Raw genomic sequence first — 26,529 nt, 5'->3', positions numbered from 1 at the left:
GCCTCACCTGTGGCTCTTGTGTGTCCCCCCTGACACCCGTCCCCGGTAGTGCACAACGCAGTCCTCACCAGGACAGGCTGGTACTTTCCCAGATCAGGGTCTCCCAGATCAGAGACCTCTGGCTGCAGCTTCCATTTAACCCACTGGCCTTTCCATGGTCACCTGTCACCTTTCCCTTATGTGTCCACATGCCCAGGACTCCTTACCCCTGCACGATGCTGCCTGTGGCCTACAGGACATAGTCTGGTGGAGGGGAGGGTTGACTCTGAAACCTCTGGTTCTCCTAATCTTCCCTTGGGGTGCACAGGGCCCAGGACTCTTCTTGTCCCCACTCCTAAGCACATCTCTTGAGAGACCTCCAGGTAAGGGCCCTTGAGCTGGGTTGTATGGGCGGTTTGCCAGAGCTCCTGCTCCTTCCCCAGAGGGAGCACATCAGGGATTTCCTGATCTCTGTCTTTTCAATGTGTACCTCCTCTACCTTGACTTTTAAAAAAGGAGACCAAAAGGGGCTCATACTGTCAGTGCCAGGAAATCTTGAATTTTTATTAGAGCAGATTTAAGAGTCCCGAGTAAGGCCCAGGAGCCTAACTCTGCATCTGCTTCTCTTGTGACCTTGGAAAGACCCTGCCCTCTTGGGATGTCAGCTTCCTCATCTGTACAGTGAGGAGAGTTGGGTGAGCTGATCCCCTGGGGTTCATCCCAACTCTGCTGCACAAATGTGATTTCTATCCTGCCCCTGACTGCTATGGGACCCTGGGACCCAATGTCCTCCTCATTCCCGTTCTCCACCTGTCTTTGTGAAAATGGGCTCGTATCCCACCCAGAGCCCAGGTGAGAGCCCCAAGGAGCCTTGCTCCCCACACTGGCTCACGTATGATGACAAGGGCCTATTCTGAGGGTTCCTTGGGGACGTACTGCAGATATTTCCCTATTTGTGCATTTAAAAAAAAAATCCACGTTTTAACTGCCTCTCGCATCCCAGTTTGGATGTACAATCAGCCGGCCGTTCTCTGCCAGGGTTACTCTCATGAGAGCGTCCTAGAGAATGTCTCGTACTTGCCCACGGGGCACCTCTGGGTGGTGCTGCTCAGGGAAGGCTCCTGAGAGCAAAAGTGCCCACTGCCGGGAGGGAGCCTGCTCCTCACGGACTCCAGGAACAGACTTCTGGATCTACGTTCATGTGTACGAGTGTGCGTGCATCCAACTGCACACGGGTGTGAACGCCTGTGTGCGTGCATGGGTGTGGGTATATGTGTGCAGGTGTGCGTGGACGTGCATGGGTGTGTATTCAGTTGTAAAGTCAGTCTTCCATCCTGGCACTTGCTCCTCCGTTTTCGAAGTGCTCAGCTTATCCTTGTTCAGAAAATAGGGGGCCGGCCTCTGTCCAGAAAGGACAGCAACCCTCTGCTTCCCTGGATGGAAGAGTGGAGGGGTCATTTGCTTCAGATGAGTGCTCTGGCCGGCTGGGAACAAACCTGGCACCTGTGCGGAAGGAGGTGCACGTCAATACCAAGGTTGGGCCCATGTTGGTGGCCAAGCGGCCTCGGGCCAGTGAGCTGCCTGCCTGGGCCAGGTTCCTTCAGCTGACCCATCTGACTAGACTCGGAATCAGTGGTCTCCTCACTGCGGACAAGTGTCCTAGGCCTGCCGCTCAGCTTCGGGCCAGCAGCTGAGGCCACAGAACAGCCTCACGTCCACAGCATCGCCTGAGAGCCCGCGACAGGCAGGTCCTCACTCCACACCCTCAGCTGGCATCAAACTCATGGTGTAGGCAATGGGAGTTCCGTTGCTCACTCATGTGAAGCTGAGGAGGGGGGACCGGTGTCTACACCGGTGGGAACTGAGCCAAGCTCGAAGGCCAGGTGGAAATGGAATTAAGCATCTGGGCCCCGATATGGTCCTGAGCAGGGCACTGGACAGCTCTGGAGGGCAGAGCTAGTCGCTGCGGTGACCGGCACGGGGCAGAGCACGCACGCAGACCTGCCGGACACGCTCGCCGCCTGCCGGGTGGGGACTCATTGTACCGCAGCCCTGACAACAGCAGGCCTGTGGTGTGGCCGCTGGATGCGATGTGAACCTGGGCTTGCCCTGCCTTCCCCCTCACCTGGGACCCGCTGCTCACAGGCAGACACATGGTGGGTTTCCACCCAGCCCCGCCGTGGGGCTGCGCCTCTTCTCTGCACGGACGGCTGGGGTCAGGACGAAGGTGGCCATAACCCAAGGTGAGCTGCAGAGGAGACCTAGCACCCCGCGGGGTAAGCCCCGCTCTTCGGCTTGGGCTCTGGCCCGCGAGCGATTCGTGCAGCGGGAAGGGGCTGCTTCTGAAGCAAGAGGAACTGGCCGCACACCTGGCTGGTGGCTTTCTAGGCCCACTGAGGAGACCAAGGATGACGGCTCTCCTGCTCCGGGCCAGGCACTGGCTGCAGAAGTGCGAGGCGACGGAGGGCGCGGCCTGTGCGACACAGGCGTCTCTCAGAGCGCAGCCCGGGGCCCTGGCTGGAGGGAGCACCTGGTTCATGGATTCTCCACACACAGACCCATCCTTCAGCTGTTTATTCCATCATCCGTGACCGCAGAGGATGAACCCGGTCACGAACAGAGAGAAAGAAATGTACAATCACGCCACACGCAGCCACCAGCCCGGACAGGTACGCGCCACAGCACGACACACAACACGAGGAAACGGAGGGAAGCGGAGGCTTCACGGCATGGAGGGGTTGAGAGGAGCGTTGTCATTCGGGTTCCCGATATCCGAGCCCTCTGCGGAGGTCTCGCACTTTGGGGACGAGCCCGGGCCTGGAGAGCGCGTCTGTGTTCCGGCGGCTGCCAGCCCCGCCTGTGGGGCTACCGTTCGCCCCTTTCCTTCTCTGTGGTGCAGCACGGGCTGCCCGAGCGCCCCTCAGGAAGCACAGGCTGGGGGGAGGCAGGACCGCAGCGGCATCAGGACGGACGGAGGGGAGCGCCCCTCGATAGCACGGCCTGGCCTACACGGGTAGCCCATCTCTGCCCCGTCTCCCTCCTCCGTCCTCCCGTCCCTAGAGAGCCGGCAGCCTCGCCAGGCCTCCCCCGCCTCACGGTGCGCTCCCCTTAACGGCTGAACGGGTGGGTGCGTGTCTGGGCCCTACAGCACCCGCAGCCACGGAGCCCCTGGGTTAGAGGTCTGGTCCCAGGAGGGGCTGCTGAGACACGTGGCCCACTGCTGCCAGGAAAGCTGGAAATCCAGACTTGTGTATCCGCTCCCAATTCCAAAAGGACGCGACTGACTCACATTCTGGCAAAAACATTCAGGAGTAACGTGAAGTGGGTAAAAATGAGAGCCGAATCGGGCAGACCCCACAGCGGCCGCCTCCCGTCACCTCCTCACGCCGTCTCTCTGAGGCAGACGAGCCTGAGCTTCTGGGGTCTTAGTTCTTCACAGGACACTTTTTGGATTTCTTTTAAGCCTAAAAGATAGTGGTTTGTCTTCATTCTTGTTCTTTGGGATATTGTTCAGTCTTAAGATAAAAGGATACTTAAATTGGGGCAATCCTTCTCTCAGGTCAAAATACTCCCTCCAGTCGCACGCGTCACAAAGATAGCACCACATCAAACAGAGAGGGAACCACCAGCAAAGAGGGTAGAGAATTCTGAAAACCAAGGTAGCAACCGAGAAGCCGAGCCGTTTTCCTGCAGGGTTTCGGGCCCGCGCTCAGCTGTGCCTCCCTCCCTGGCAGCCGGCTCGACCTTTACCACTTGATGTCCCGGCTGCCCGCGGGGAGCCCTGCGCCCTGGTACATGGTGTGCAGGGCTTCCTGGACTCTGGGGGAGTCGGCCCCGTCCAGCCATTCCTGGTACAGCTCCTGCACGTGGGCGCTGGTCTCCGGGGGCCGCACAGGGATGTCCGCGTAGATGCCTTCCATCTGCCGCAGCAGCGCCTTGTCTACCCGCCCGTCCTCGGTCTGGGCTTGGCCTCTGCCGCTCAGACAGCCTGAAAGACAAGCAGGGAGCTGCTGCTCTTCTTCCTTCCACTTCAAAGGGGATGGTTCTGGAGCGGGAAAGGGACAACGGCGTTGTGCAGCACCATGGGGCCAGAGTCCGGGGCTGGACTCTGGACATGGGGCCCCGGAGGCCTCAAGAGCCCTGGTTATGGGCTCACAGCCCCTTATGCTTCCTACTCTTAATGTACGTTATCCAGGAAACGTTTTTTACCTAAAAGTGAAGTAAGCGGTCAGCCTCTAGGACTGGCTGGCCATGGACACCCATCGGGACTTGCAGAAGAGCAGGAAGGTGCGGTTTCCTCTCAGCTTATTAAATGATGCCATGATTTATAGGCCTAAGTTCATTTAAAAGAATTTGTAGCAAATTGCCACCCTGGCCAAGCCCCTCTCTACTGGTCCCTTAGCAGCACCCACCAGCTGTGCCTTTTTTTTCTTTTAAAGATTTTATTTTGTTATTTTTTAAAACGGTTCTATTTATTTATTTGAGAAAGCACGAGCGAGGGGGAGTGGCAGAGGAGGGGGGAAGCAGGCTCCCCGCCAAGCAGAGATCCTGACTCGGGGCTCCATCCCAGGACCCTGGGATCCTGACCTGAGCCAAAGGCAGAGCCGACTGAGCGCCCCAGGCGCCCTCCACCAGCTACACGTTTGATCTTGAATCTCGAAGACGCTGAGCCATGGCAGGAGACCCTGTTTACCTTCCCAGGGAGCCCGGTCTCCCACGGTCTGCTCCTCTCCTCAGATCCCTGCCCCCGGCTCCCCCGCTGTCAGGGCGCAGGTGAGTCTGCCCAGCCCCCACCCATGGCTCAGGGGAGTTGGACACCCCACCCCCCGCCACGGGCCCAGCTCACCCACTGCCTCATCCTCACTGTCTGCTCCCCGCAGCCCCACACGCCCTCCGAGGCGCTGCAGGTTGTCTGCGCCCTGGCCACGCCCCCTCTCAGGCAGGCTGGAAACCTTTGGGCCTTCCCTGCTCCATAGGGCGCAGGTGATCCCACAGCCACCGGAGGCCATGGGATCCTCTCCCTGGACACTGGTACCTATTCCACCAGCAAGTCCCTGGCCTTTGCTGTGGAACCCCGGCCCTGGTGCCTCCTGTCAGCCTCCATTTCCCATGTGGGCCTCCCCGGCCTGCCTCTGTCCCTCAGGAAAGAACCTGGCTACCGGTGGGGCCATCTGAACCAAGATCAGGCTCTCACGAGCAGCTCTTCTTTGGGACCATGTCCCCAGGGGTCTTCTAAGGGGACCCTGGCTTTTCTACTATGTGGTGAGGGATGGAGAGGGACCACTGTGTCAGAACCACAAGGGCAGCCTCCATAGTCCCACAGAGCTGTCAGAATGAGCAAGGCCTGGGGTAACCCAGGAGGGCCTGCTTCATAAGGGGTTGTGGGGGCCGTGAAAGGACGCTGGGGCAGTGTGGCCCAGACCCCATGTCTTACCCCCAGCGCAGGCGAGCACCTCCACGAAGTGATATGGGAACCTGCCCTTCTTCAGTTTCAGAACCACGTTCTGGATGTTTCGAAAGCCATACGCAGCAGCGAAGCGTAACAGAACCTCCCCATTCTTTTCGAGGGTGACCTCCTGGAAATCTTTGTTCCTGTAAGATGAACACAGCGGGGTTTTTTTCCTAAAGGTTTTATTTTAATTGAGACACAGAGAGAGACAGACAGTGAGAGAGAGCATAAGCATGGAGAAGGGGCAGAGGGAGAGGGAGAAGCAGACTCCCGGCTGAGCAGGAGGCCGGACCTGGGTTCAATCCCAGGACTCTGGGATCAGGGAGGCAGATGCTTAACCCACTGAGCAACCCAGGCATCCCAACAAAATGGATTTTAATCTACAGCATCTTTTGCGTCCTTCCTCTGCGGCAGACGATCATTTTCCAGTCTAAGTTTGAAATGGTAGCAAAATGCGGGGCGCCTGGGTGGCTCAGTGGGTTAAAGCCTCTGCCTTCAACTCGGGTCATGATCTCAGAGTCCTGGGATTGAGCCCCACATCGGGCTCTCTGCTCAGCAGGGAGCTTGCTTCCCCCTCTCTCTCTCTGCCTGCCTCTCTGCCTACTTGTGATCTCTCTCTCTCTGTCAAATAAATAAAATCTTTAAAAAAAAAAAAAAAAAAGAAATGGTAGCAAAATGAAAAATCTGAATAAAAACAGCACTTTGGTCTTGGCTATTCTAAACCCTGTAAGCAAGCTAGCCCCCCACCCCAACTCACACGTGCACGCACACACCACACGCGTGCGCGCCCACTGGCTTGGGGCAGCGTGCCCGCGACAGCGGTGCTGAGCACACAGGCAGACCTCAGGGTGCGGTAGGTGACCTCCCCCACGTCCTCGTCGAACAGCTGCTTGGCTGCGTGTCTGAAGACGTGCGCCAGGTACCCGTCCGAGCTGGCCCCGTCATGGCGTCTCACCTCTTCCTCCTTCAGGCCTCCGAACCTGGCCAGGCAGACAGCGACCGAGCAGGAGTCAGACTTCCAGATTCAGGATTCCCCGTGAAAAGAGAAACCTTTCACAGATATTTACACTTCAGGCAAAAATCTCACGTTGCTGAGTTTTAACAACCAATATGAAGAGTCCCCTGCGACCGCCGTGGCCAAAGCAGCAGGCGGAGCCTTGCTCAGTGCGCTGGGCTGGTTGCTCCCCTCTCTGCCGCCCGGCATCCGCGTGTTCCCCAAAACCAAGGCACTCGGGCCAGAGCCGGGACTCCGCGCACACACGCCCCAGTGGGGACACGCATGGGCTCTGGCCACAGACTCTGTGGCCGTCAGTTCTGTGCGCCTCAGGGTAGCCTCCCACGCGAGGGCTGCCACCGGTCAGCAGCCCAGACTCGCCCCGCGCGGAGCCCAAGGCCTGCACGTAGGGGAGCGCCAGGTGCAGGTTCGGAACACCAGGACCACAGAGCCCCGGCCCAGTGCTCTCAACACGCAGAGACGTGGGAGAGCTGTTCTTTCCCAAAGGTGACCCACCCTTGGGCAGGTCCAGATGCACAACACCAGGAACACACAGAATTCAGAGGTGGAGGGCGTGGACACGTAAATATCCCCACGGAAACCCAAATCCCCACACCCCAGCGGGTGGCACCGCACACCAGGGCCCGGCTGGTGTTCTGCTGGAGAGCTGCGAGGATGACCGAGGGTCATGGTGGGGGACGAGCCACAACACAGGAAGTGGCAATCCCAGGTCAGGCAGCCCCCCACCCCCGTCTCTCTGCTGCCCATGGCCTCATCAGGAAGAAGGGACGCCACCCACAAGGTGCCCCTCCCTGCTAAAGTCACTTACAGAGTGTCAACGGCAGCATCTCTCACCGCGTGGTCACTTTGCTCCATCATCCGAACGACCTCACCTACAGACAAAGAGGCGGCATAAGGCACGGCGGAAGGAGCCACACGGCCCACGCCAGAGGGACATCAGGCTTCCTGAGGAGCTGCTTCCAAGGTTATCTCCCCCACGGGAGCTTCTGTTAAGGTGACCCTGGGCACGGTCACCCGTACAGAGGGCAGGAACCCATCTGGCGCAGCATAATGCTAACATGTGAAAAATTCTGGTAAAACTTAAGAGTCCAAGTCCTCCTTCTGCCCTTGAAACAAGGAATGCTTTTGCCGACGATCTCTCCATATTTTTGTTTCTGAAGCAGAAAACACCTGTGTATAACCACCTGTGGACAGAGGACCAGGACACAGTGGCTGCATTTACGTGGAGGTCGGTGGTGTGCAAAGATGAACTGAGAATCAGAACCACTTTCCCACTTCCCTTTATACCAGGGCCCCCAGAAACCCTTGCCGCCCACCGCCGTGGCATCACACGCACACGCAGTGACTCAACACGGGATGGAACAGTAAAGCCGGCACTGTGCCCGAGCAAGGCTGGTGCGCGGTTCTCACGCAAACCCACCGGCTACCGGGGAAGCAGAGACCCTCCTCGGGTCCTCATGCTGGAGGGACCCACACCCAGGAGTCTCTGCCCCCAAGAGCCGGCTGCCCTGCCGACGCGGCACGGGGTTCGCAGACATAAGCCACCCCCCAACGGCAGTGTCCCACTGAACGGCTCTCGAGGACACCAGAGAATCACTTCTGCCCCATCACACAGAACCTGCTGCAGGCTCTCCGCCAAGCGCACTGTGTGGGAGCTGCTGGCAAGGTCACTGGAGCCCCACGGGCCCCCACTTGACTCAAAAAAAGTCCCCGTGTTGCCACGTGCAGGTCCAGTCGGTTGGTAGAGCCTCTGTCTCACATGGGACGTCAGGCTGTGGGAACGCTGCCCCCCTACTTCCCTGCAGTCAAACCCTCGGGGGTCCTGTCGGGACCTCAGAGGACGACTGGCCAGAGGCCCCAGGCATACCCTGCCCGCCCACCCCTCACCTGAGGTTAACACGCAGTCAGCACCCCGGGAGCCGTGGGAAGTGGTGGGCAAGTCTTCTCGAAGGGCCTCCAGTTTCTTATCGTAGCAAGGAGCCACGATAACGTGGAAGATCTTGTCTGGAGACAGGTTCTGGGAAGAAAGGGCAAACCCTGCTTGGGGCTGTGGGGAAATGAGGAGGCCAGCTAAGAGCTGGTGCCCAAAATCCCCTCCCCAGGTGCATTCCCATGTGCTGAGGCCACTCTGGGTCCCCGCCCGGCCTCCTGCAGACCAAGCTGTGACCCCTGCCTGCCTCCCAGCTGCACCGGCCCCCCGCAGGGCCGCCTCACTTTGGATGGGGCTGAGCCACCCAGAGCCCAGAAGGTCCGGCAGCTGGAGATGCTGGGGGAGAGCTGCCAAGAGCTGAACCCGCCTGCCCTAGACCTGTGCACATGCTGACCAAACGCCAAAAAGGATAAGGCACTGTGGGACCGTCGCCTGAGCTGGCTGACCCTCAAACTTTCCGGAAACTTCCCAAGGGACACATATTCAGGACGCTCCTCTGCTGCCTGCAGCTGAATCGGCAGCCACACCACGAGCGGGCAGTTGCTGAGTGACATCTGTGGCGAGGCCTCGGCAGAATGGCCCCACGCAGGGCAGAGCCTGAGGAGAGCACCCGGCTGTCCCTCAGCAGGCCCACAGGCCCGGTTACCCTCTAGGATTGGCAAACTCCCGGATTCCCCCAATCAGTGGGGATGGGGCAAGCACAAGGGAAAAGGTCCCACAGTTCCTTTTCCTGCACCCTAAGTACACGAGGGTGTCAAAGCGTGTGGCTTCTTAAAGCTTTGGGTCTGTGGGATCCCTCGCTCTCTGTGTCCTCCAGTGTCTCCAGGGCCAGACCTCACTGGTTCCCTGGAGAGATGTGTCATCTGAGGGGGACTGTGGGCACCCTGGCAGCTGGAGACCCGACCACAAGAGGGGGCCACATCACGGACACCACTGGGGTATTGGGGGCCTCCGGCAGGAACCAGGCCTGGCCGCTGCCAGGGATCCTGAGGTGGCCCTAGATGGCAGGCAGGGGGTTGGAGTGGGGCCCTGCAGTGGGGAGGCACAGCACAGGGACCAGCTAAACACAGGTGCCACGCACAGGGGGGATGCGCGGCAGGTGAGGGGCGTGGGAAGGCCTTCAGGAGCCTGCCTGGGAGTTTTCCCACCATGTGAAGGCAGAAGTGGCTAAAGGAGTCACATGCCTACTCACTGTGGTCTGGGGACAGGCCAGGACCCCACACAGGGCCTTCTTCACTGCAATCATCTCCAGGGGCCCCCATTACCAGGACAGACAGTGTTTCCACTCGATCTGAGGCCAAGACCACCTTCACTGTGCCTGGTGGGGACATCCACCATCTCCTAGCCCGCGTGCTGCCCTCTGGGAGGCGGTTGGCTTACCTGCCGTCTGGCGAAGTAATCCTTCACCAGGGAGCCCATGATCTGCTGGGGAGACTTGGCGGTGCAGAGGTGTGGGGTAACAGGGTGGCCCAGCACCCGTTCGGCATATCGGACCCAGCCTGGGGAGAGAACGGCCCCCCCGTCAGCTCCTCGCAGGGCTTCCTTCTCCTTTCCGTCATACACGAGGAGTTCTGAGCTCCCAGACCCTGTCACTTGGGGGAAAGCCAGAAACCTTTTCTTTTGACCTTCCCGGGAATTCGTGGCACCTTGGGCCCCACAGACCCCAGGTGCATATGCCCTAGACTGCAAGATGGCCCTGCCAGCCCCTGACCAAAGAGGATGCAGCGGAAGGAAGTGAAAACTGGTGCAGAAAACAAGTTTCACGGAGCAGCCGTGCGGCATCGTCCCAGGGCACCCGGCCTCCCACTGTGTTGCTGCCGGCGGCCACAAAGCCTATAGCAAGATACTAGCCAACAACTGCCCCTCTTCAGGGAAAGGACAGAATTCCACAGGCCCGGGTGATGTCCAGAGAGCACACGGGGTCTCCGCCTAAGCACCTGGCCTGGTACTGAGCATCTCCTGAGCCACCGAGGGCTGCTGTGGGCCGGGGTCCCCCGCAGCGGTGCTGTCCGGGGAGCGCGGGTCAGAGAAGGCCTTCAGGAGGCGGGGCTCGCATCCTTCACCTCCTGGGCACAGCCTGGTGAGAGGCCGACCCTACGGACAGGCGTCCCCACCACAGCACCACGGCACGTGCAAAGCTGCTCATCGGACACCGGGGACCGCCGGCCACCTCCCTCTGACCGCTGCCGGCCAGGAGCAGCAGCAGGCACGTCCGGCGACGCGGCAACCCTGTCTGAGCAAACGCCGACCGCAGCGGCCCGCGGCACGCGGGACTGAGTGCACACAGGAAAACGTCCGCGGCGACCACGGAAGCTCCGAGGGGAGCGGCCACGGCAGGACTCTCACTACCCCTTGCCTCTGAACGTTGAACACAAAAACCTGCCAAGCACGATGGAGCCTTTGGGGGCCCAAGGCCCCTCCCACTGCACGGCAGGCCTGGCAAGGCCCCGCCCACCCGGCCTCAGTGCCAGGCCAGCACCTGCCGACATGGCTCCCTGGCGGAGGGCACCTCGGTGCTGTAGGCAAGCTGATGTGGGGCGGCCAGAGGCACCGGACATCACGCCAAACAGCAGGAGGTAAGGGCCAGAACCCACGGAGGATGCACAGCCCGGGGGTGGGGAAGAGGACCGAGCAGGGACGGGGAGGAGGAATCAGGGTCCCAGAGTCCATGCTGCCCTGCATCTGAAACCAGACAGGTCAGCACTTTCCTGAGGAGACCTGTGATCGGAAACTGGTTACTCGACACTGGCCGGGAGCAAACACACCGGCCTGTGCCCTGGACAGCCCCTGCCGGCTCCCATGGAGTCAGGAGAACAGAGAAGCGGCTGCGGGCTTCACAGCAGCAGGGGATGACAACAGCCCTCACGTCCTACCTCGGTGCTGGCTCTTTCTTGCAGCACTGCAGACTCCCCCCTCCCCTGGGCCACCACTGACAGGCCGGGACAAGAGGGGACATACTTGGAGAAGAGGCCTGGCACGAGGCGCCCAGCTCTGCAGAAGTACACCCCACAGGAGACACCTGTCAGTCTGTGGGCAGCAAGGGCACCCCAAGACCGGGAGCCCTGCATGAGGAAGATGCCCCGCGAACTGGCACAGGACTGCCCCCAGCCCTGATCCCATCTGCCAGGTCAGATCATCCGACCTTGACATTGCTTTCATGTCCTTACGGTCGTTGAGAAGCAAAAAGGACAACGCTGACTGTAGACAAGGGTTAGTTTTGAACCGAATCTCGCCTCATGTCCCTAAATTTGAGAGGTGATGTGAAGCTGAACCAGTTATAGTTCTGACACACTTGGGGATAAAGAACTCCCCAGGGAGAGTGCATCATCATTTAGGAAGAACATTCTAGAACCTCCAAACCTACATATAAACAGACTTAAAGGGCTCAAGACCCTGGATGCAGCAAGTATCAGGCCGGATTGGGAGTGGGGGGTGGCTGGTGTGCACCAGGCAGGGGCTGAGTGAGGTGGGGGGCTCTGGAGTGGACCTGCGGGGGTCCCCACCAACACTCCACTCCCTCCAGGTCTAGGATGCCCAGTGCGTTGGGCCTGTGACCTCTGACCTCACCCATCTGTGTGCCTGCCTCCAAGGCAGACTCGTGAGAAATGGTGCCTCTGGCGCACGGAGGCACGGCCGCTGGCCCTGGGCGCTCACCGGGACAGGCGGAGGTGAGCATGGGCAGCGCGGGCTCCTCCTTGCTGTGCTGCTGGTACCGGCGCACGAACTCCTTCTGACTCTCCAGGATGCTGAAGTCTGCGGCTACTGCTGTATCGAAGACATAGTGCACCCCTGCGGGAAAGAGGGCGCGTTCAGCTTCTCGTCACCTATCGGGGGACCCTGGCGAGTCTGCAGACTCCACAGCACCCCGAGCTCTGTGCCTCCCTCTTACCTTGTCTATACCACAGATTGCATTAAGCCCAGGACCGTGCCTCACCTTCTTCTTCAAACAACAAACAGGATCATTTTTCACAATAAAATATGTATGTTTTCTCTCTGGCTTCCTCTTGTTCTCTCTACATCTACACTGATGCAAAACCTCACAGTAGCCATAACGGTAACATGAGATTACATGGAACCCGCAGCACTCGCTTCTGGTCAGAGGTTAGATCTCAGTCTGATGATCCTTGATGTCTTTAAAATAAATAGAGTCGGGGCGCCTGGGTGGCTCAGTGGGCTAAGCCTCTGCCTTCGGCTCAGGTCATGATCTCAGGGTCCTGGGATCGAGCCCTGCATCGGGCTCTCTGCTCAGCGGGGAGCCTGCTTTTCCCCCTCTCTCTCTGTCTGCCGCTCTGCCTACTTGTGATCTCTGTCAAATAAATAAATAAAATCTTAAAAAAAAAAAAGAGTAAATTGGCAGCCCATCCCTTTCTGATGGCCATAACTTTTATGCTGATTTGTAACTATCTATTTTCTTCTTTTTAAAGCTTTTAGCATTTCTTTCTTAAGAAAGATCTTATTTGAGAGAGAGCGCAAGCACGGGGAGGGGCAGAGCCAGAGAGAGCCGCAGTCTGGGCCCAGATCCGACGTGGAGCTCAACCCTACGACCCTGCGATCATGACCTGAGCCGAAATCAAGTGTTGGAGGCTTAAATGACTACGCCACCCAGGTGCCTATTTTAGCTATCTTTAAAATAAGTTTTCTTAATACTGGCACATAAGCCCAAGACAAAACATTATACTTTTAATAATTACAGCAAAGTGAATTAAATAACCTTAATAACTGCAACTAGATAATTTCTTTAAAAAATTATAAAACATAAGGTAATGTTTTAAGATGACACTTAAGTCAGGTTCACTGTGGATATGTTTTACTAATATCTAATGCCCCACTCTTTAAAAAATTATCTCCCCAAATAGGGCCTTTCAGTATGAGGAGAGACAGTAGCCAGGAACTCTGGTCTCCGGTAAAGCCAAGCCCACCGGAAGCTTTCTCAGATCACAAGCCTGAGGGAACGGCCCCACCGGCACCGGCGCCGTGGCCCAGTCCGGCAGCGGTGCGCGCAGGAACCATGCAAAGTGCCCCAAGGACCAGGGGCTTATTCCAAGTGTCGCCTTCTTTTCTTAGTAACCCTCCACGTGTTTAGGTCTTTAAAAGCCACTGCAGGGCGCCTCGGTGGCTCAGCTGGTTGAGCATCTGACTCCTGGTTTCGGCTCAGGTCATGATCTTGGGGTCTAGAGACTGAGCTCCATGTCGGGCTCTGTGCTCAGCAGAGAGTCTGCTTGGGATTCCCTCTCCTTCTGCCCCTCCCCCAGCTGGCATGCTCGCACACACACTCTTTCTAAAATAAATCAATCAATCTTTTTTTTTTTTAATTTTATTTGTTTGACAGAGAGAGACACAGCAAGAGATGGAACACAAGCAGGGGGAGTGGGAGAGGGAGAAGCAGGCTTTCCGCTGAGCAGGGAGCCCAATGCGGGACTCCATCCCAGAGCCCTGGGATCATGACCTGAGCCGAAGGCAGACGCTTAACGACTGAGCCACCCAGGTGCCCCTAAATAAATCAATCTAAAACAACAACAGAAAAAGAATCCACTGGGCGACTGGGTGGCTCAGTTGGTTAAGCGTCTGCCTTCGGCTCGGGTCATAATCCCAGGGTCCTGGGATGGAGCCCTGTGTTGGGTTCCCTGCTCCTTGGGGAGTCTACTTCTCCCACTGCCTCTGCCTTTCTCTCCCTATTTGTCACTCATGAATAAATGAATATCTTTAAAAAAAAAAAAAAAAGACGCCACTGCAGAAAAACCAAGACTCATGTTGGCAAACGCCTCCAGTTCTCCTCTCCCGAGCCTGCCTGGTGGTCTTGTGCAGGAGGACAGCCCAGGGTGGCAGACGCTACACAGAGGGGGGGTGGGAGGGGGCTTGGGGCTGGGCAGGCCAATAGCAGTGAATGACACGGGAGCCTGCCCATCACTACTCTGGATGGTTCCATTCCAGCTCATTCACATTTGAGCTCTTGGGCACGTTTGAGAGGGACCAAGGGAGATAGCCCGTTCCCTCCCTGCTCTGCTCTCCGGAGAGCACCTGGAAAACTGGATGCCGGTCCTCTTGCCATGGTTAGGCTTATCCCAGCCCTCTGCGGGCCCTGGGGCCAAGACGACACCACACTCCTTGGCAAGCCCCGGAGCCTCCCACATGTCCCTGCCACCCCATCACCCGCTGCTCCCAGAGGGCCAGCCACAGACCTCACGCAACACCCGCCCGCACAGTAAGGGGGTGAGGGGCGCCCGCCTCCTGCAGGTTGGAGGCTGGGTCCTCTCACGTTCCTCGAGATGCTGGTGGAGGTCCTGTCACGCTGTGCCCCCGGGAGCTGAACACTGGAGACACAGAGGGCAGCTGTCGGCTGGCCCCGTAGACTCACGACAGGATCAAGGCGCCTCACCAAGACTTTTGAGGAAGCCGCAGAGTCTTCTAGATGCATCCGTCACGCTGAGGCGGAATTTGGCGGCAAAATAAGGCAGAGACTGAGGACACACGGACACTACCAGCACTTTGTGCTGTGAGCGATCACATTTCTGGGGGAAACAGAGGAGAGAGCGATATGTGTGCTGGGTACGCAGAGTGAAGTAAGACACCATAATGAAAACTCCAGTCAAACAGAATGTAGTAAGTGTTCTATGAAAACACTGATAAAATACACTCGCACTAGCAAATATAATTAAGGGAAAAAATTAGTATTACGAAGTGTAACGCCCCTAGAGATTTCATCAATTTTTAAAAACAATATTCTATCGATAAATGTGAACACCTGAACAAAAGTGGATAATTCTAAAGGAAAAATAAATATTAAATATTGGCCCATAAATAAGTGAAATGACCCAATAACAATTTAAAGACACACACACCAGCGTATTTCAATTAGAACAAAATATACACACGCTGGAACAGTGTCCGGAGATCTGTCCCCACAGGACCTCAATCCCTGGTCATTATGGCAAACTGTGGGGCATGTATGTATGTGTGTATATATGTATTTTTTCTTTTTAAGGAGAGAGAAAGAGACAGAGCAGAGGTGGGGCAGAGGGCGACAGAGAGAAATTTAAGTAGGCTCCATGTTCACCACAGAGCCTGACACAGGGCTTGATCTCATGACCCCAAGATCATAACCAAAGCTGAAACCAAGAGTCAGACACTTAACTGACGGAGCCACCCAGGATCCCCAAGCTGCAGGATGTTTTTAAGGAGTGGATCATGCTCACCTTCTATAAACTGTTCTAAAAAATACTGTATGGGGCGCCTGGGGGGCTCAGTCAGTGAAGCGTTTGCCTTCAGCTTGGGTCATGATCCTGGGGTCCTGGGATGGAGCCCCACACTGGGCTCCCTGCTCAACAGGGAGCCCACTTCTCCCTCTGCCTGCTGCTTCCCCTGCCTGTGCTCATTCTCTGACAAAAACAATAAAAAAAATCTTTTAAAAAATTGTGTAAACATGAAACCACAAGGCTATCAACACCCTGAGTCAAAACTGACAGCGGCAGCTGAGGAACTCCCGAGAAAAACACGAACAATTCAGCAGCAACACAAGGGCCATGACCCAGGAGGGCAGCACAGGTGAGGACGCCAGCGTCAGAAGGTCTCCCACGTGACCCTCTAACCTGGCGTTCAGGGGACACACGGGATTACCACGACAGAGCTGCGTGGGTCAGACACTGTCCAGCAGGGTGCGGAGGCAGGGCCGGGGGCGTGTGAGTCCCAGCTGCTAACAGAAGTGGGAGGGCAGAGGGTCGTCCGTCCCCAGCTCTAGGAGCCAGACTCAGTGCTTCCAATCCTTCCACCTGATGCCCTGACGCTGTCCTCACTCAAACGTCCCCTCTCTGAGGGAGCCGCTCTGTGACCGGCGGGGGAGCAGACAGCACCCAGGCCCACGGGCAGCGGAGAAAGGGGAACGGTGGTGCCCCCGACGGCAGCGGGAGCAGCTAGCTCAACCGACCCGAACCTCCCCTCCGCCCAGGCTCGCGAAATAACCATTTCCTTCTTCTTCCTGCCCGCTTCGGCAGCGGAATGCTGACTGGCAGCACATCGACCGGAAGTTTCTATAAACACCCACGTAATAGTAGGACTTCCCACTGAATCAAGCTGTCGCCACGGGGAGGAGCTAGGCTGCCTCATACACGAGCCGAGTCTGTTCAATGTAGTAACAGAGGAAAAGCCATTCTGTTCAGAGCAGGACGAGCAGGAGCAGGTGGGGACTGCCGCTCACTCGGGGGCCTCCCGGGGAACCCGCCCACCAGGAAGGGAACCGACGCACTGCTGACGACAGGAAGACAAATATTCCTCTCTGAAACCATGACCTAAAAATGCTGGATGCTGGTGCTTCTGGGGAAGCACGCCACAGGGGTGGCGGCAGACACGCACGCCGCCGCCGGGCTCTGTCCTCTGTGCCGCGGCGCCCGCGTGCAGCCCACACTGCTCATGGGCTCTGCCCGGCCCTGGCACACTGGCTGTTCTCGAGACGGCACGGGGAGCTCCCAGGGGCACCTGCGCTGCCGCAGGCAGGCTGGGCTATGACCGGGCTTCCTGAGTGTGGCCAGGAGCGAGGGGCAAACCCAGGTATGCTTCAGCCCCTCTGGCTCACCTGCCCCTCCTCTCACCTCTCCAAAGCTGAGTGACACAGCTCTACAGGACAGCTGAGGGACCACGGCCTTGCCCCAGCCTGAAAAGCCCATCGGACCAGAACCTTGCCTCTAGGAACAGACTAGGGACCTTGCCTCGTATCACGTTAGTGAGGGAACATGACCCTGGGCAGGGGCTCTGGAGAGACGTGACACCAGCAAGGGATATGGGGCCGGGGCCAAGACGCGTGCCTGGTGCCCCGCAGAGGCTTCCATGCCTCACCCTCACCTCCCGCCCCCAGACCACAGAACCAGCAAGCGCCCAGGAGCCCTACCTTATTAAGGTTCAGAACTCGAAAGAAGTCCTTGGCATTCTGCTGGGAAACCTGGACTCCTTCCTCCGCCGTCACACAGCTGTCACACGCCAGGCAGTCACTCAGAAAGATCTTGGCGTCGGCCAATTTACGGAATTCTCCCTTCTATGAAAGAAGGATGTTTTGGTCTGATTCTTCAATAAAGACTAAAACATGTGCTTCTCTGGGGAGAATGACAGCATGAGACCAACACGAACACAGACACGGATCATCTTGGACAACACAGAGCCAGGCCTGGAGCTCCGGGTGCCGGAGGGGGATAGAATAGGCCACAGTGATATCAAGGAGTCACACCGAGGACAATCCAGGGTGAGAACAGGACAGCACTGTCACATTGTTGGAAGAAATCCACATTCCTGTGTCTTAGGAGCTGGCCCAGTGCCTCTCGTCCTTCTGTCCCCTTCTGTGTTGCCCCTGGGGATTCCCGCTCTTGGCCTACTCTGTACTCCCCGGTGAGCTCATCAAGGCCCACAGCTCCCCAAGGAAGTCAGCAGCCTGGCTTCCCGAGGTTTGAATGGGGCCCAAGAGTTTCCAACAAGCTCCCAGGTGGGCCAGAGCAGCCACCGCAAGGGTCTGGAGCACGTGGCCCGGCACACAGCTGGGGCTGGGGGCCTAGTAGACACTGCTGTGCTGCTAGGAGAATCCTGGCCCTCTGGCCTGGCAGAGGTGCCCGTGCGCGCTCTCTGTGCTGCTCCCGGCGGGACTTCCTCCATGCCCAGTGCGCTATGCACCGCACACTTCTCCTTTCTGCAAGCTCTCCTGGGCTGGGTCCGGTCCCTTCCCACTGTCCTGTTCCTTCCACCTCCTCTGGTCTCCTAAACATGTGTATCCTGTGGAAGACTGTCCATCGCCCCTTCTCTGCCATCAGCCTTGGCTCCCAGAGCAGTGCCAGCTCCTGCAAGCCCTGACACCTCTCCCATCTTCACCTCTGGTGGAGCCCTCTCCTTTCCCAAGCCCCACCGAGCTCCGTGCCTGTGGACCTCAAACTGCACTCAGCTTTCTGTGCCACACCCGCTTTCCCACTTTCAGCACTGCGGTGGCCTGCCTGGGCCCCCACCACCCTGTCTCCCAGGTCCTTTCCTTCATTTTCTCCTGTTCTAGCTGCCTTAGGCCACCTGCCCCCACCGATGATCTGTCTCCTGCCCCAGACCACTCTGTCCACACCTCCCCACTCCTGGTGAGTGCACCCCGCCCCTGAGCTGCTCACCCTACTGGGGTGCCACCCACCACACCGGCAGGATAACTTATCTCTGCATTACCACAGCCCTGACAGGGAAGGGACCCAACTCCCCAGGTCACTGATAAGGAAACCCGGCCTCCCGGGTTTAGATGTCTGTCCGAGGTGATGTGGCCAGAGGGCAGCTGTGGGAGGCACCAAGCGCTCCCTGCTACTTCTGCCTCTGCGCCCTGGGTGCCCATTTCATCTGCTGCTTGCCAAGCCCTAAGCTGCCAGAGCACAGAGCAGAGCTGGTATAAGAGGGACGAGATCAGCTCCTGCCAGGTCAGACCTTGTGTTGGCACCAAGAGACTAAAGCAAAACCTGCTGCTGTTTCTCCCACGCTGCCAGCTCTCCACGAGTGAAGTCAGGACCAGTCCTTTCCAAGGGAAGAGTGACCTCCCCTACCCAATAAACTTAAGCCATCGCTGCTAGCTAAGAAGGATTTAAACCCTCAAGAATGGAGTTAGGGAAGAAACCACTGGAAAAATAAACTAACAGGATCATGAGATTTGGATTCTTTTATAAATTACCTACCCAAACTCCCATTTTACAGAGTGAAATTTTTCTTTTAAAAAATTGGAGGGGCAGGGGAGCCTGGGTGGCTCAGTGGGTTAAGCCTCTGCCTTCAGCTCAGGTCATGATCTCAGGGTCCTGGGATCGCGCCCCACATTGGGCTCTCTGCTCTGTGGGGAGCCTGCTTCCTCCTCTCTCTCTGCCTGCCTCTCTGCCTACTGTGGTCTCTCTCTGTCAAATAAATAAATAAAATCTTAAAAAAAAAATTGGAGATTTAAATATTATACCACTATTTCCAATCAGTGACTAAAGATGATATTTTCCTTTGTTCTTCACTCCGTCGGTTTCGGCTGGGTGTGTGTATTCTGAGAACTCTCGCTCTTGGCACTGCTGTCTCGAAGGTCACGTGCCTCGGAATGACCAACCCAGGGCCTCGTTAGTTCTTGGATGGGAGGAATGACCACCCCACATGCCCGCAGCCCCTGCAGGGGCACCACTTCAGCATGTTCTGTCTTAGAGCAGTGGTGTGCCAGGGACAGAAGCCCTCCGAGAAGAGGAAAACAGCCCCGGCCGTTTACTCCAGGCTAACGTGAAACTGAGAAATTACTTGCCTCTCCGTTCTCCTGGGCCAGACTCGATACTTCAGCTGATGCATTCTCTTGGTCCTCGGTTTTTGTTTTCTTACTACATTCCTTGAAAAAGCAAAGGAACATAGAAGAGTACTTTTAATTTGACTCTCAATTTAGAAAGATGTATGTACAATCTCATCCATTAGCCTCATGCATAGAAATCTTTTCTATAAAAATAAAAGTACCCGGACCTGTGCACACACATGCGTGCCCTTGCCTATCCGTGTCCTTGCGGTAACTGAAAACTAGAATCAACGTGGCCTTCCACCGGCAGGTAAATGAACACCGACAGCCTGGACACCTGCTACATTCAGATTACGCTGAACTAGAATTGTGAGTAATGCTCTGGAAATGTATCTCTGTATAATGTTAAGTTAAAAAAAAAAAAAGGAGGAAGTGATAAAATATTTATATGATCCAATTTTTGGAAAAACAAACCAAAAAACCCCATTCCCACAGTGAATGGCTCTTTATGTTGTTACAGCCTAGAAGCACGCGTGGAAGGCTACCACGGTCCCTATGGTTACCCAGCTGGAGAGGAGTACCAGCCCTGTCCTTCCTACGTTCCTGTTTTCTTACTATAATCATGTAAGTTGTATAAAAACTCCTTAAAAACATGTTTTGGGGGTGCCTGGGTGGCTCAGGAGTTAAGCATCTGCCTTCGGCTCAGGTCATGATCCTGGTCCTGAGAGCCCCACACCAGGCTCCCTGCTTGGTGGGAAGCCTGCTTCTCCCTCTCCCTCTGCTGTGTTCCCTCTCTCGCTGTGTCTCTCTCTGTCAAATAAATAAATAAATAAAAATCTTTAAAAACAGGCAAACACACAGAAAACATGTTTTGATCATTGTTTCAATCATCCACATCAAGAACGGTGCCCGCTAGGATTGCCCTGAGTGGTAACAAGTTAGTTTGTTTTTCTGAGTGGGGTTTTTTTGTTTTTGCTTTTTGGGGGGGCTTCAAACATATTTTGAAACGACAGACAAGTGCCCTAGAACTAGAAAGACTGAGCGTGAGCCCAAATGTAAGGTGACTACGAGGCACCTGGAAGTGTAACCTGACGCGCAGGAGCGCCGGGCATCGGGCATCCGGCAGGTGCAGCGACAGCCGCTTACCAACTGCCCTCCACCCGGTATAACCCGAACCAGCTCTGTCACACAGGAGACCGAGTCTGAGGGATGATGCGGAGGCACAGGCTCCGAGAGCGGCATATCCTAGAGACCTGCGATGGGGGTCGGGGGACCAAGGGACCAGGGAACCCGGGACCGCGCCGCAGCTGGGACCGGACGCCAGCACCGGGCACCAGGTCTCCTGGAGGCCGGTGACCGCAGGCGGCTCCGACCCCGACCTGACCCCCTGATCTCGAACAGCCCCGACCCCGGCCGGACCAACCTCCTGACCCCTAGCAGCCCCGGCTGGAACGACCCCCGATCCCGTGACTCCGAGGAGCCCCGACCCCGGCAGGACTGACCCCCTGACCCGGAGCAGCCCCGACCCCGGCAGGACTGATCCCCTTACCCGGAGCAGCCCCGACCCCGGCAGGACTGATCCCCTGACCCAGAACAGCCCCGACCCCGGCCCGACCGATGTCCGACCCCGAGCGCGCGGGGCCCACCTTCCGCGTGCAGTGCTCACACTTCATCTGGAGCGGGGCAGGCCGGGGGCCAGAGTTCGGCCTCAGAAGAGCACCGGGAGACTCGGTCACAGATGCCCGGCGCTCGCCGCCCTTTGTTGAAGTCACCCCCGGCGCGGCCCCACCCCCGGAGGCTCCGATCGACCAATGAGAACGCCGGGAAGGGGCGGACCACAACTCTAAGCCAATACGAGCGCAGAGGGGGCGGTGTGGCTCCGCCCACATATCTCCGCCTCGGCCAATGACAACCCCGGGAAGGGGCGGGCCGGGCCGTGGAGCCAATCGGAGCGCGGGGGCGGAGAGCGGCTGTCGCCCGGGAGGCCCCGCGGGTCATCTCGCCTTTTTCCGCGGCTCGCAGGTCGGGGACGGCCCGGAGCGGACAAGCAGACCTTCTCCAGGAGGCGGACAGGCAGACCCTCTGTAGGAGTTATCCTGGGGCGCCTGGTCCGTCAGTTGGACCTGGAGACAGGCTTCGCCAGGCCACCGCCATTGCCGCCCGGAGGCGCGTCACGTAGGCCGGCCACGCGGCAGTGCGCACGCGCGGGTGCGCACCACGTGGCGCCTGGGGAGCGCTGGAAGGTGGGTGTGAAGTCGAGTTCGCCCGCCGTTCCAGCACGTGCCTGGACGGTCCGGCGCCGGCTTTGCAGGGAATGAGCAGTTGTTGTTTCTGGGGGAGATGACCCCGCCTGCGGGGCTCAGACGAAGCTGTTTAACTCATGGTCGCGAAAGCTGACGTCCTACGACATCCGTGTTGTCCGCTCTTTGCAGGATGGTCGGAGCGGGAAGCCTGCCGGGGGCAGTCCGGGGGCCCCGAGGGAGTCTGGTGGTCTCCGGCCGTCGCACCGGCACGCTGGGCTTCTTCGGGGGCAGCGGGGAGCTGCCGTCCCGACCGAGCCGGCTGGCCCGCGGGAAGCAGCCCACGTCCGCGGAGGACACGGGGCCACTGGGAGGGGCAGCTTTAGACTGGACGGTGGCTTTGCCAGCCCCGAGCTGTGACTGCGGCTGGGGGGGCCGGCGTCCTCCCGCTGCGACGGTGCGGCAGTGGTTACTGCGAGGTTCCTGCTGGTTCGCAGCTGAGCGCAGTGTTGGGGGGCAGCTTCCCCTGCCCGCCCCAACCCCACCCAAAGGACGTTCTCTTGATTCCATTTTAATTTATGGGGTTCCTACAGCTTCTTGCAGATCCGACAGGTAAACCCGCGGGGTCTGAATCGGCCGCCAGCCTAACCCCTGCGTTACTCGTCTGTGTCAGCGCCATTCCCTCCATTTTCAGCGGGAATAAGAGGGTAATTTTAGGTTGTCATTTTGTGTGTATTTCTCCTTACTGTTTTAAAAACATTTTCACGATACCATTACCGCATGTGAAAACAAGTTACAACTACGTAATTTCATCAGATATGTATTTAGTGTCCAGGTTTCCCTAATCTCTCCTAAAAAAAAAAAAAAAAGACTTTATTTGCCGATAGAGAGTGAGCACAAGCAGGGGGAGCATCAGGCAGGAGAGGGAGAAAGCAGGCTCCCCGCGGAGCAGGGAGCCCAAGGCAGGGCTCCATCCCTGGATCCTGGGATCATGACCTGAGTGGAAGGCAGACACTTAACCAAAGGAGCCACCCAGGTGTCCAGCCCCCCCCCCCCCCCCCCACCACCTTTTTTTTTTTTTTAAGTCTAACTCCTAAGTCAGTCCAATGTATTCATTGGTTTGTGTTTCCTATGTCTCTTAAAAAATTCTCTGTTTTAAAATAACTTAAGGCTCAGAAGTTGCAAAGACACCACAGAGTGTCTGAAGGCTGTGTGTTTAAATTTGCAGATTCCATCCACATCCCTCTTTCTCCTTGCATATCATTATACAGAAGTCAGGTGGTCTGGCTGTAGGGTTTCTAAGAAGTGCTGCCTGCATCCTTGTGGAGTCCTTTAGTATACCCTTGTCCTCTGAAGTCCCAGTAAAAAGTAGTCAAGCATTCTCATACTTTGATCCCAGGTTAAATTTTTTGGCAAGACTATTTCATAGATGTTCCTGTGTAATTCCATCAGGAAATAACACCAACTCCATTCTGTGATATTAGTGCCCATTAATAAAACTGCATAGATCGGGCTCCTGGGTGGCTCAGTGGGTTAAGCCTCTGCCTTCGGCTCAGGTCATGATCCCAGGGTCCTGGGATCGAGCCCCACATTGGGAATCTCTGCTCGGCAGGGAGCCTTCTTACCCCCGCACCCCCGCCTGCCTCTCTGCCTCCTTGTGATCTCTGTCTGTCAAATAAATAAATAAAATCTTTTTTAAAAAACTGCATAGATCAATTCATTCATGATAGCAATGTCTTAGAAGAACATTTCCTTTTTTTTAAAAAAGATTTTATAAATTTATTTGACAGAGATCACAAGTAGGCAGAGAGGCAGGCAGAGAGAGAGAGGAGGAAGCAGGCTCCCCGCAGAGCAAAGAGCCGGATGTGGGGCTCTATCCCAGGACCCTGAGATCATGACCTGAGCCGAAGACAGAGGCTTTAACCCACTGAGCCACCCAGGTGCCCCCATTCATGATAGCAATGTCTTAATCCTATCATTTCTTCTTAATTTACTAGCAGGAATATATTTTTTAAAAGATTTTATTTATTTATTTGAGATAGAGAAAGTGTACGCGTGAGCACAAGCAGTGGGAGAGGAAGAAGCAGAGTCCCCTCTGGGCAGAGACCCCATCGATCCCGGGACTAGGATCATGACCTGAGCTGAAGGCAGATGCTTAACCAACTGAACCACCCAGGCGCCCAAGGAATACTTTCATAATGAGAAACTCCTCTCATTCACTATTTGATTACTCTGTTGTAAATTTTATAAAGACAAGATGAATTCATAAATTTGTAAAAAAAAAAAAAAATCCAAATTCCTTTCTCAGCATCCTCCGAAAGTGAACAAAGAATTTAAAATATATATCATTATGAATTATGGATTTTGGGAGCTCTTGGGTGGCTCAGTTGGTTGAGCATCGTAGCTCAGGTCTTGATCTCAGGGTTGTGAGTTCAAACCCCATGTTGGGCTTCACATGGGCATGGAGATTACTTTAAAAAAAAAAGAGTTATGGATTTAAATGGTTGGAGATTTTCAATTCATTTGAATTATTCCTATTGATACTCAAATCCTTTTTTTCTTTTTTGCTAAGAGAATTTCTTCAGCTAGGCTCCAAAATTTTTTGAGAAGATGCTCAAATGTTAACAGTCTTTTTGCTTTTTGATACATTTGCTTGTACATTTCCTGCTTAGGCGTGAAACCAGTCCTTTCTCCAAAAAGCCTGGTTCCTTTAGTAGGAATTGGTATTTTAAAACCACAGAACGGATGCTAGAATTGCTCATTGCTACTGCACTGGTCATTGTTTCTAGGACTTTTCAGTGGACAGCATGAGGAAACGTACTTTTTAAAGCAAAATGCATTATGAACTCACGCTAGTCCTTCTGATTCAAATCTAGGCATACAGGGTTCTGAATAATTGCCCTCACCGACCTCACATCCATCACTCCTATTTGAAATTCTTGGTTCCCAGTAGTACCGACCTAACACACACATCTGCATAATCTCACATTACATACATTAAAAAGTCTCAGACTAACAATGCTAACTCACTCTACTATCCAGAATAAAACCACCACATTTCACATATTCTGTTTCAATATATATTGGCATCCTGTACAACCCCTTCTTAAATGATAGTACCTTACGCACGTTTCTCCATCTTGCTTGATGGAGAGCACGCCGTCGCAGTATATAGAGATAGTCCTTGTTCCTTCGTGGGGTCCAATCAGGAGAGAGGAAGCACACAATAATTTGAATAGAGTTTAATATAAAGAATCACTAGCAATAACTGGGGATTGGTGTGAGGGATTGGCCAGTAAAAAGAGAATGCAAGAATAGTAAGAAACAAGGAGTAACCACAGCCCCCCAACCAGGGCTATGACGTCGGAGCCCACTCTGTGCCCCAGGATAAGATCTAGACTGTTGGAGGAAGCCGCCTTTGGCTCACTGGATGGCAGAGAAGTCAGATGTCGCACTGACGGAACTTGCTGGAAATCTAATCTACAGGGTGCTGCGCAAAGTCTCCCCCCCCTCCCCCCGCCACACAAGGGATCTCACTAGAGGTACTTTTCTACAAAACCACTCAAGGGGGTTGTAAGGAGAAGCTGGTGGATACTGGTTACGTTGGCCAGCGTGCCCAGTAAGGGCTGGGCGCCGCAGAAGCCCTGGGAGCTACAGGAGCCAGAAGCCAAAGAGCTCTTCCTCCCGCAGTGTCTCTCCGGCACCCTCTACTGACAAAGTTTAGCATCACGCCAGAGAGCGCACAAAAAATAGAGGGCTCAGATCCATTTTCAGGGATCGCGTAATGAAGTTTGAATTTAGAGCTGAGATAGAATGCACTGATAATTGGCACAATATACAGTTTTATTCACTCAGTCCCCTATTTATGGATATTGTATTTCCAGTCTTGCTATTACCAATATTTAGCAGGATTCTGACCAAATTAACTGTCACTTGTTCGCACACTTAACCTTTGTAAAAGTCCAGTGCAGTCTTCATTTTTAAATGGCTTATGATCCAGTAGAAAAGGTGAAATTATGCAAATACATGTAATGCAAAGTAGAATTTCCTGGGTATCCTCTCGGTTCTACCTAAATTCTGAGGCTTGCGGCAAGCAGAAGGACTTAAAGAAGGTATTAACAATTCAAATAAACCTTCAAGACAGTGTAGGGGAAGTCCGTTTCAAGAAGATAGAATGCGAGCTGAGGGGTCCGTTTGGTGAGACTGCTGTGTTCAGACGCAGCCTAGATTTGCTGCAGCTAGAGTAGATGGGCTCAAAGCGTGGTTCCTGGACCAGCAATATGACCACCATCTAAATTTTAAATCCCCACCCACCACTGGGAACAGGTGCCAGCATTCTGTTTCAAAAACCCGCCAGGTAAGGAGCGCCTGGGTGGCTCAGTGGGTTAAGGCCTCTGCCTTTGGCTGGGGTTATGATCCCAGGGTCCTAGGATCGAGCCCCGCATTGGGCTCTCTGCTCAGCGGGAAGCCTGCTTCCCCCCCACCCCCCGCCTGCCTCTCTGCCTACTTGTGATCTCTGCCAAATAAATAAATAAATAAGATCTTTTAAAAACAAAACAAAATAAAAAAGACCAAAAACCTGCCTGGTGATTCTGATGCCTGCTCAGGTTGGGAGCCACAGGCAGAGGGTATCTGAAGCAGACTGATGAAGTATAACTTTGGGTCGTGCGCTTC

General features: G+C 55.7%; 1 protein-coding gene across 3 annotated transcripts; it reads right to left on the bottom strand.

Moving 5' to 3' along the window:
* Window positions 1-2,534: 2,534 nt before the first annotated feature.
* On the bottom strand, window positions 2,535-21,370 carry LOC111160372 (nuclear prelamin A recognition factor). 3 transcript variants are annotated; one of them, XM_022523447.1, is made up of 11 exons: window positions 21,262-21,370; window positions 19,634-19,714; window positions 17,252-17,395; window positions 14,750-14,882; window positions 12,028-12,162; window positions 9,754-9,872; window positions 8,331-8,460; window positions 7,252-7,315; window positions 6,384-6,408; window positions 5,414-5,571; window positions 2,535-3,967 (listed from the first exon to the last, which is right to left on the bottom strand). In XM_022523447.1, the coding sequence occupies exons 1-11, from the start codon at window positions 21,286-21,288 to the stop codon at window positions 3,586-3,588; spliced, it is 1,398 nt and encodes a 465-aa protein (XP_022379155.1). In that variant the 5' UTR covers window positions 21,289-21,370; the 3' UTR covers window positions 2,535-3,585. The 3 variants fall into 3 exon arrangements, with proteins under 3 accessions (XP_022379155.1, XP_022379154.1, XP_022379156.1); XM_022523446.1 differs by having other exon boundaries at window positions 3,653-3,967; window positions 6,271-6,408; window positions 21,262-21,303; XM_022523448.1 differs by lacking the exon at window positions 17,252-17,395 and having other exon boundaries at window positions 3,653-3,967; window positions 6,271-6,408; window positions 21,262-21,341.
* Window positions 21,371-26,529: the final 5,159 nt, after the last annotated feature.

The sequence above is a fragment of the Enhydra lutris genome, unplaced genomic scaffold (assembly GCF_002288905.1).
Source record: "Enhydra lutris kenyoni isolate GAN:26980312 unplaced genomic scaffold, ASM228890v2 scaffoldscaffold75, whole genome shotgun sequence".
Taxonomy (NCBI): Eukaryota; Metazoa; Chordata; class Mammalia; order Carnivora; family Mustelidae; genus Enhydra; species Enhydra lutris.
Note: the sequence above shows the minus strand (reverse complement) of the source record. Positions and strands in the feature narration are given on the sequence as shown.

Bases quoted from the DNA above. Each gene is read 5' to 3' on its own strand.
- LOC111160372 (XM_022523447.1), bottom strand. From the start codon at position 21,288: ATGAAGTGTGAGCACTGCACGCGGAAG. The intron at 5,572-6,383 runs GTGAGACGCCAT...TTCATCTTACAG, and splicing joins GAGGCCTGAAGGAGGAAGAG to GAACAAAGATTTCCAGGAGG. The intron at 3,968-5,413 runs GTAAGACATGGG...CTTGTCTTTCAG, and splicing joins GGTGCTCGCCTGCGCTGGGG to GCTGTCTGAGCGGCAGAGGC.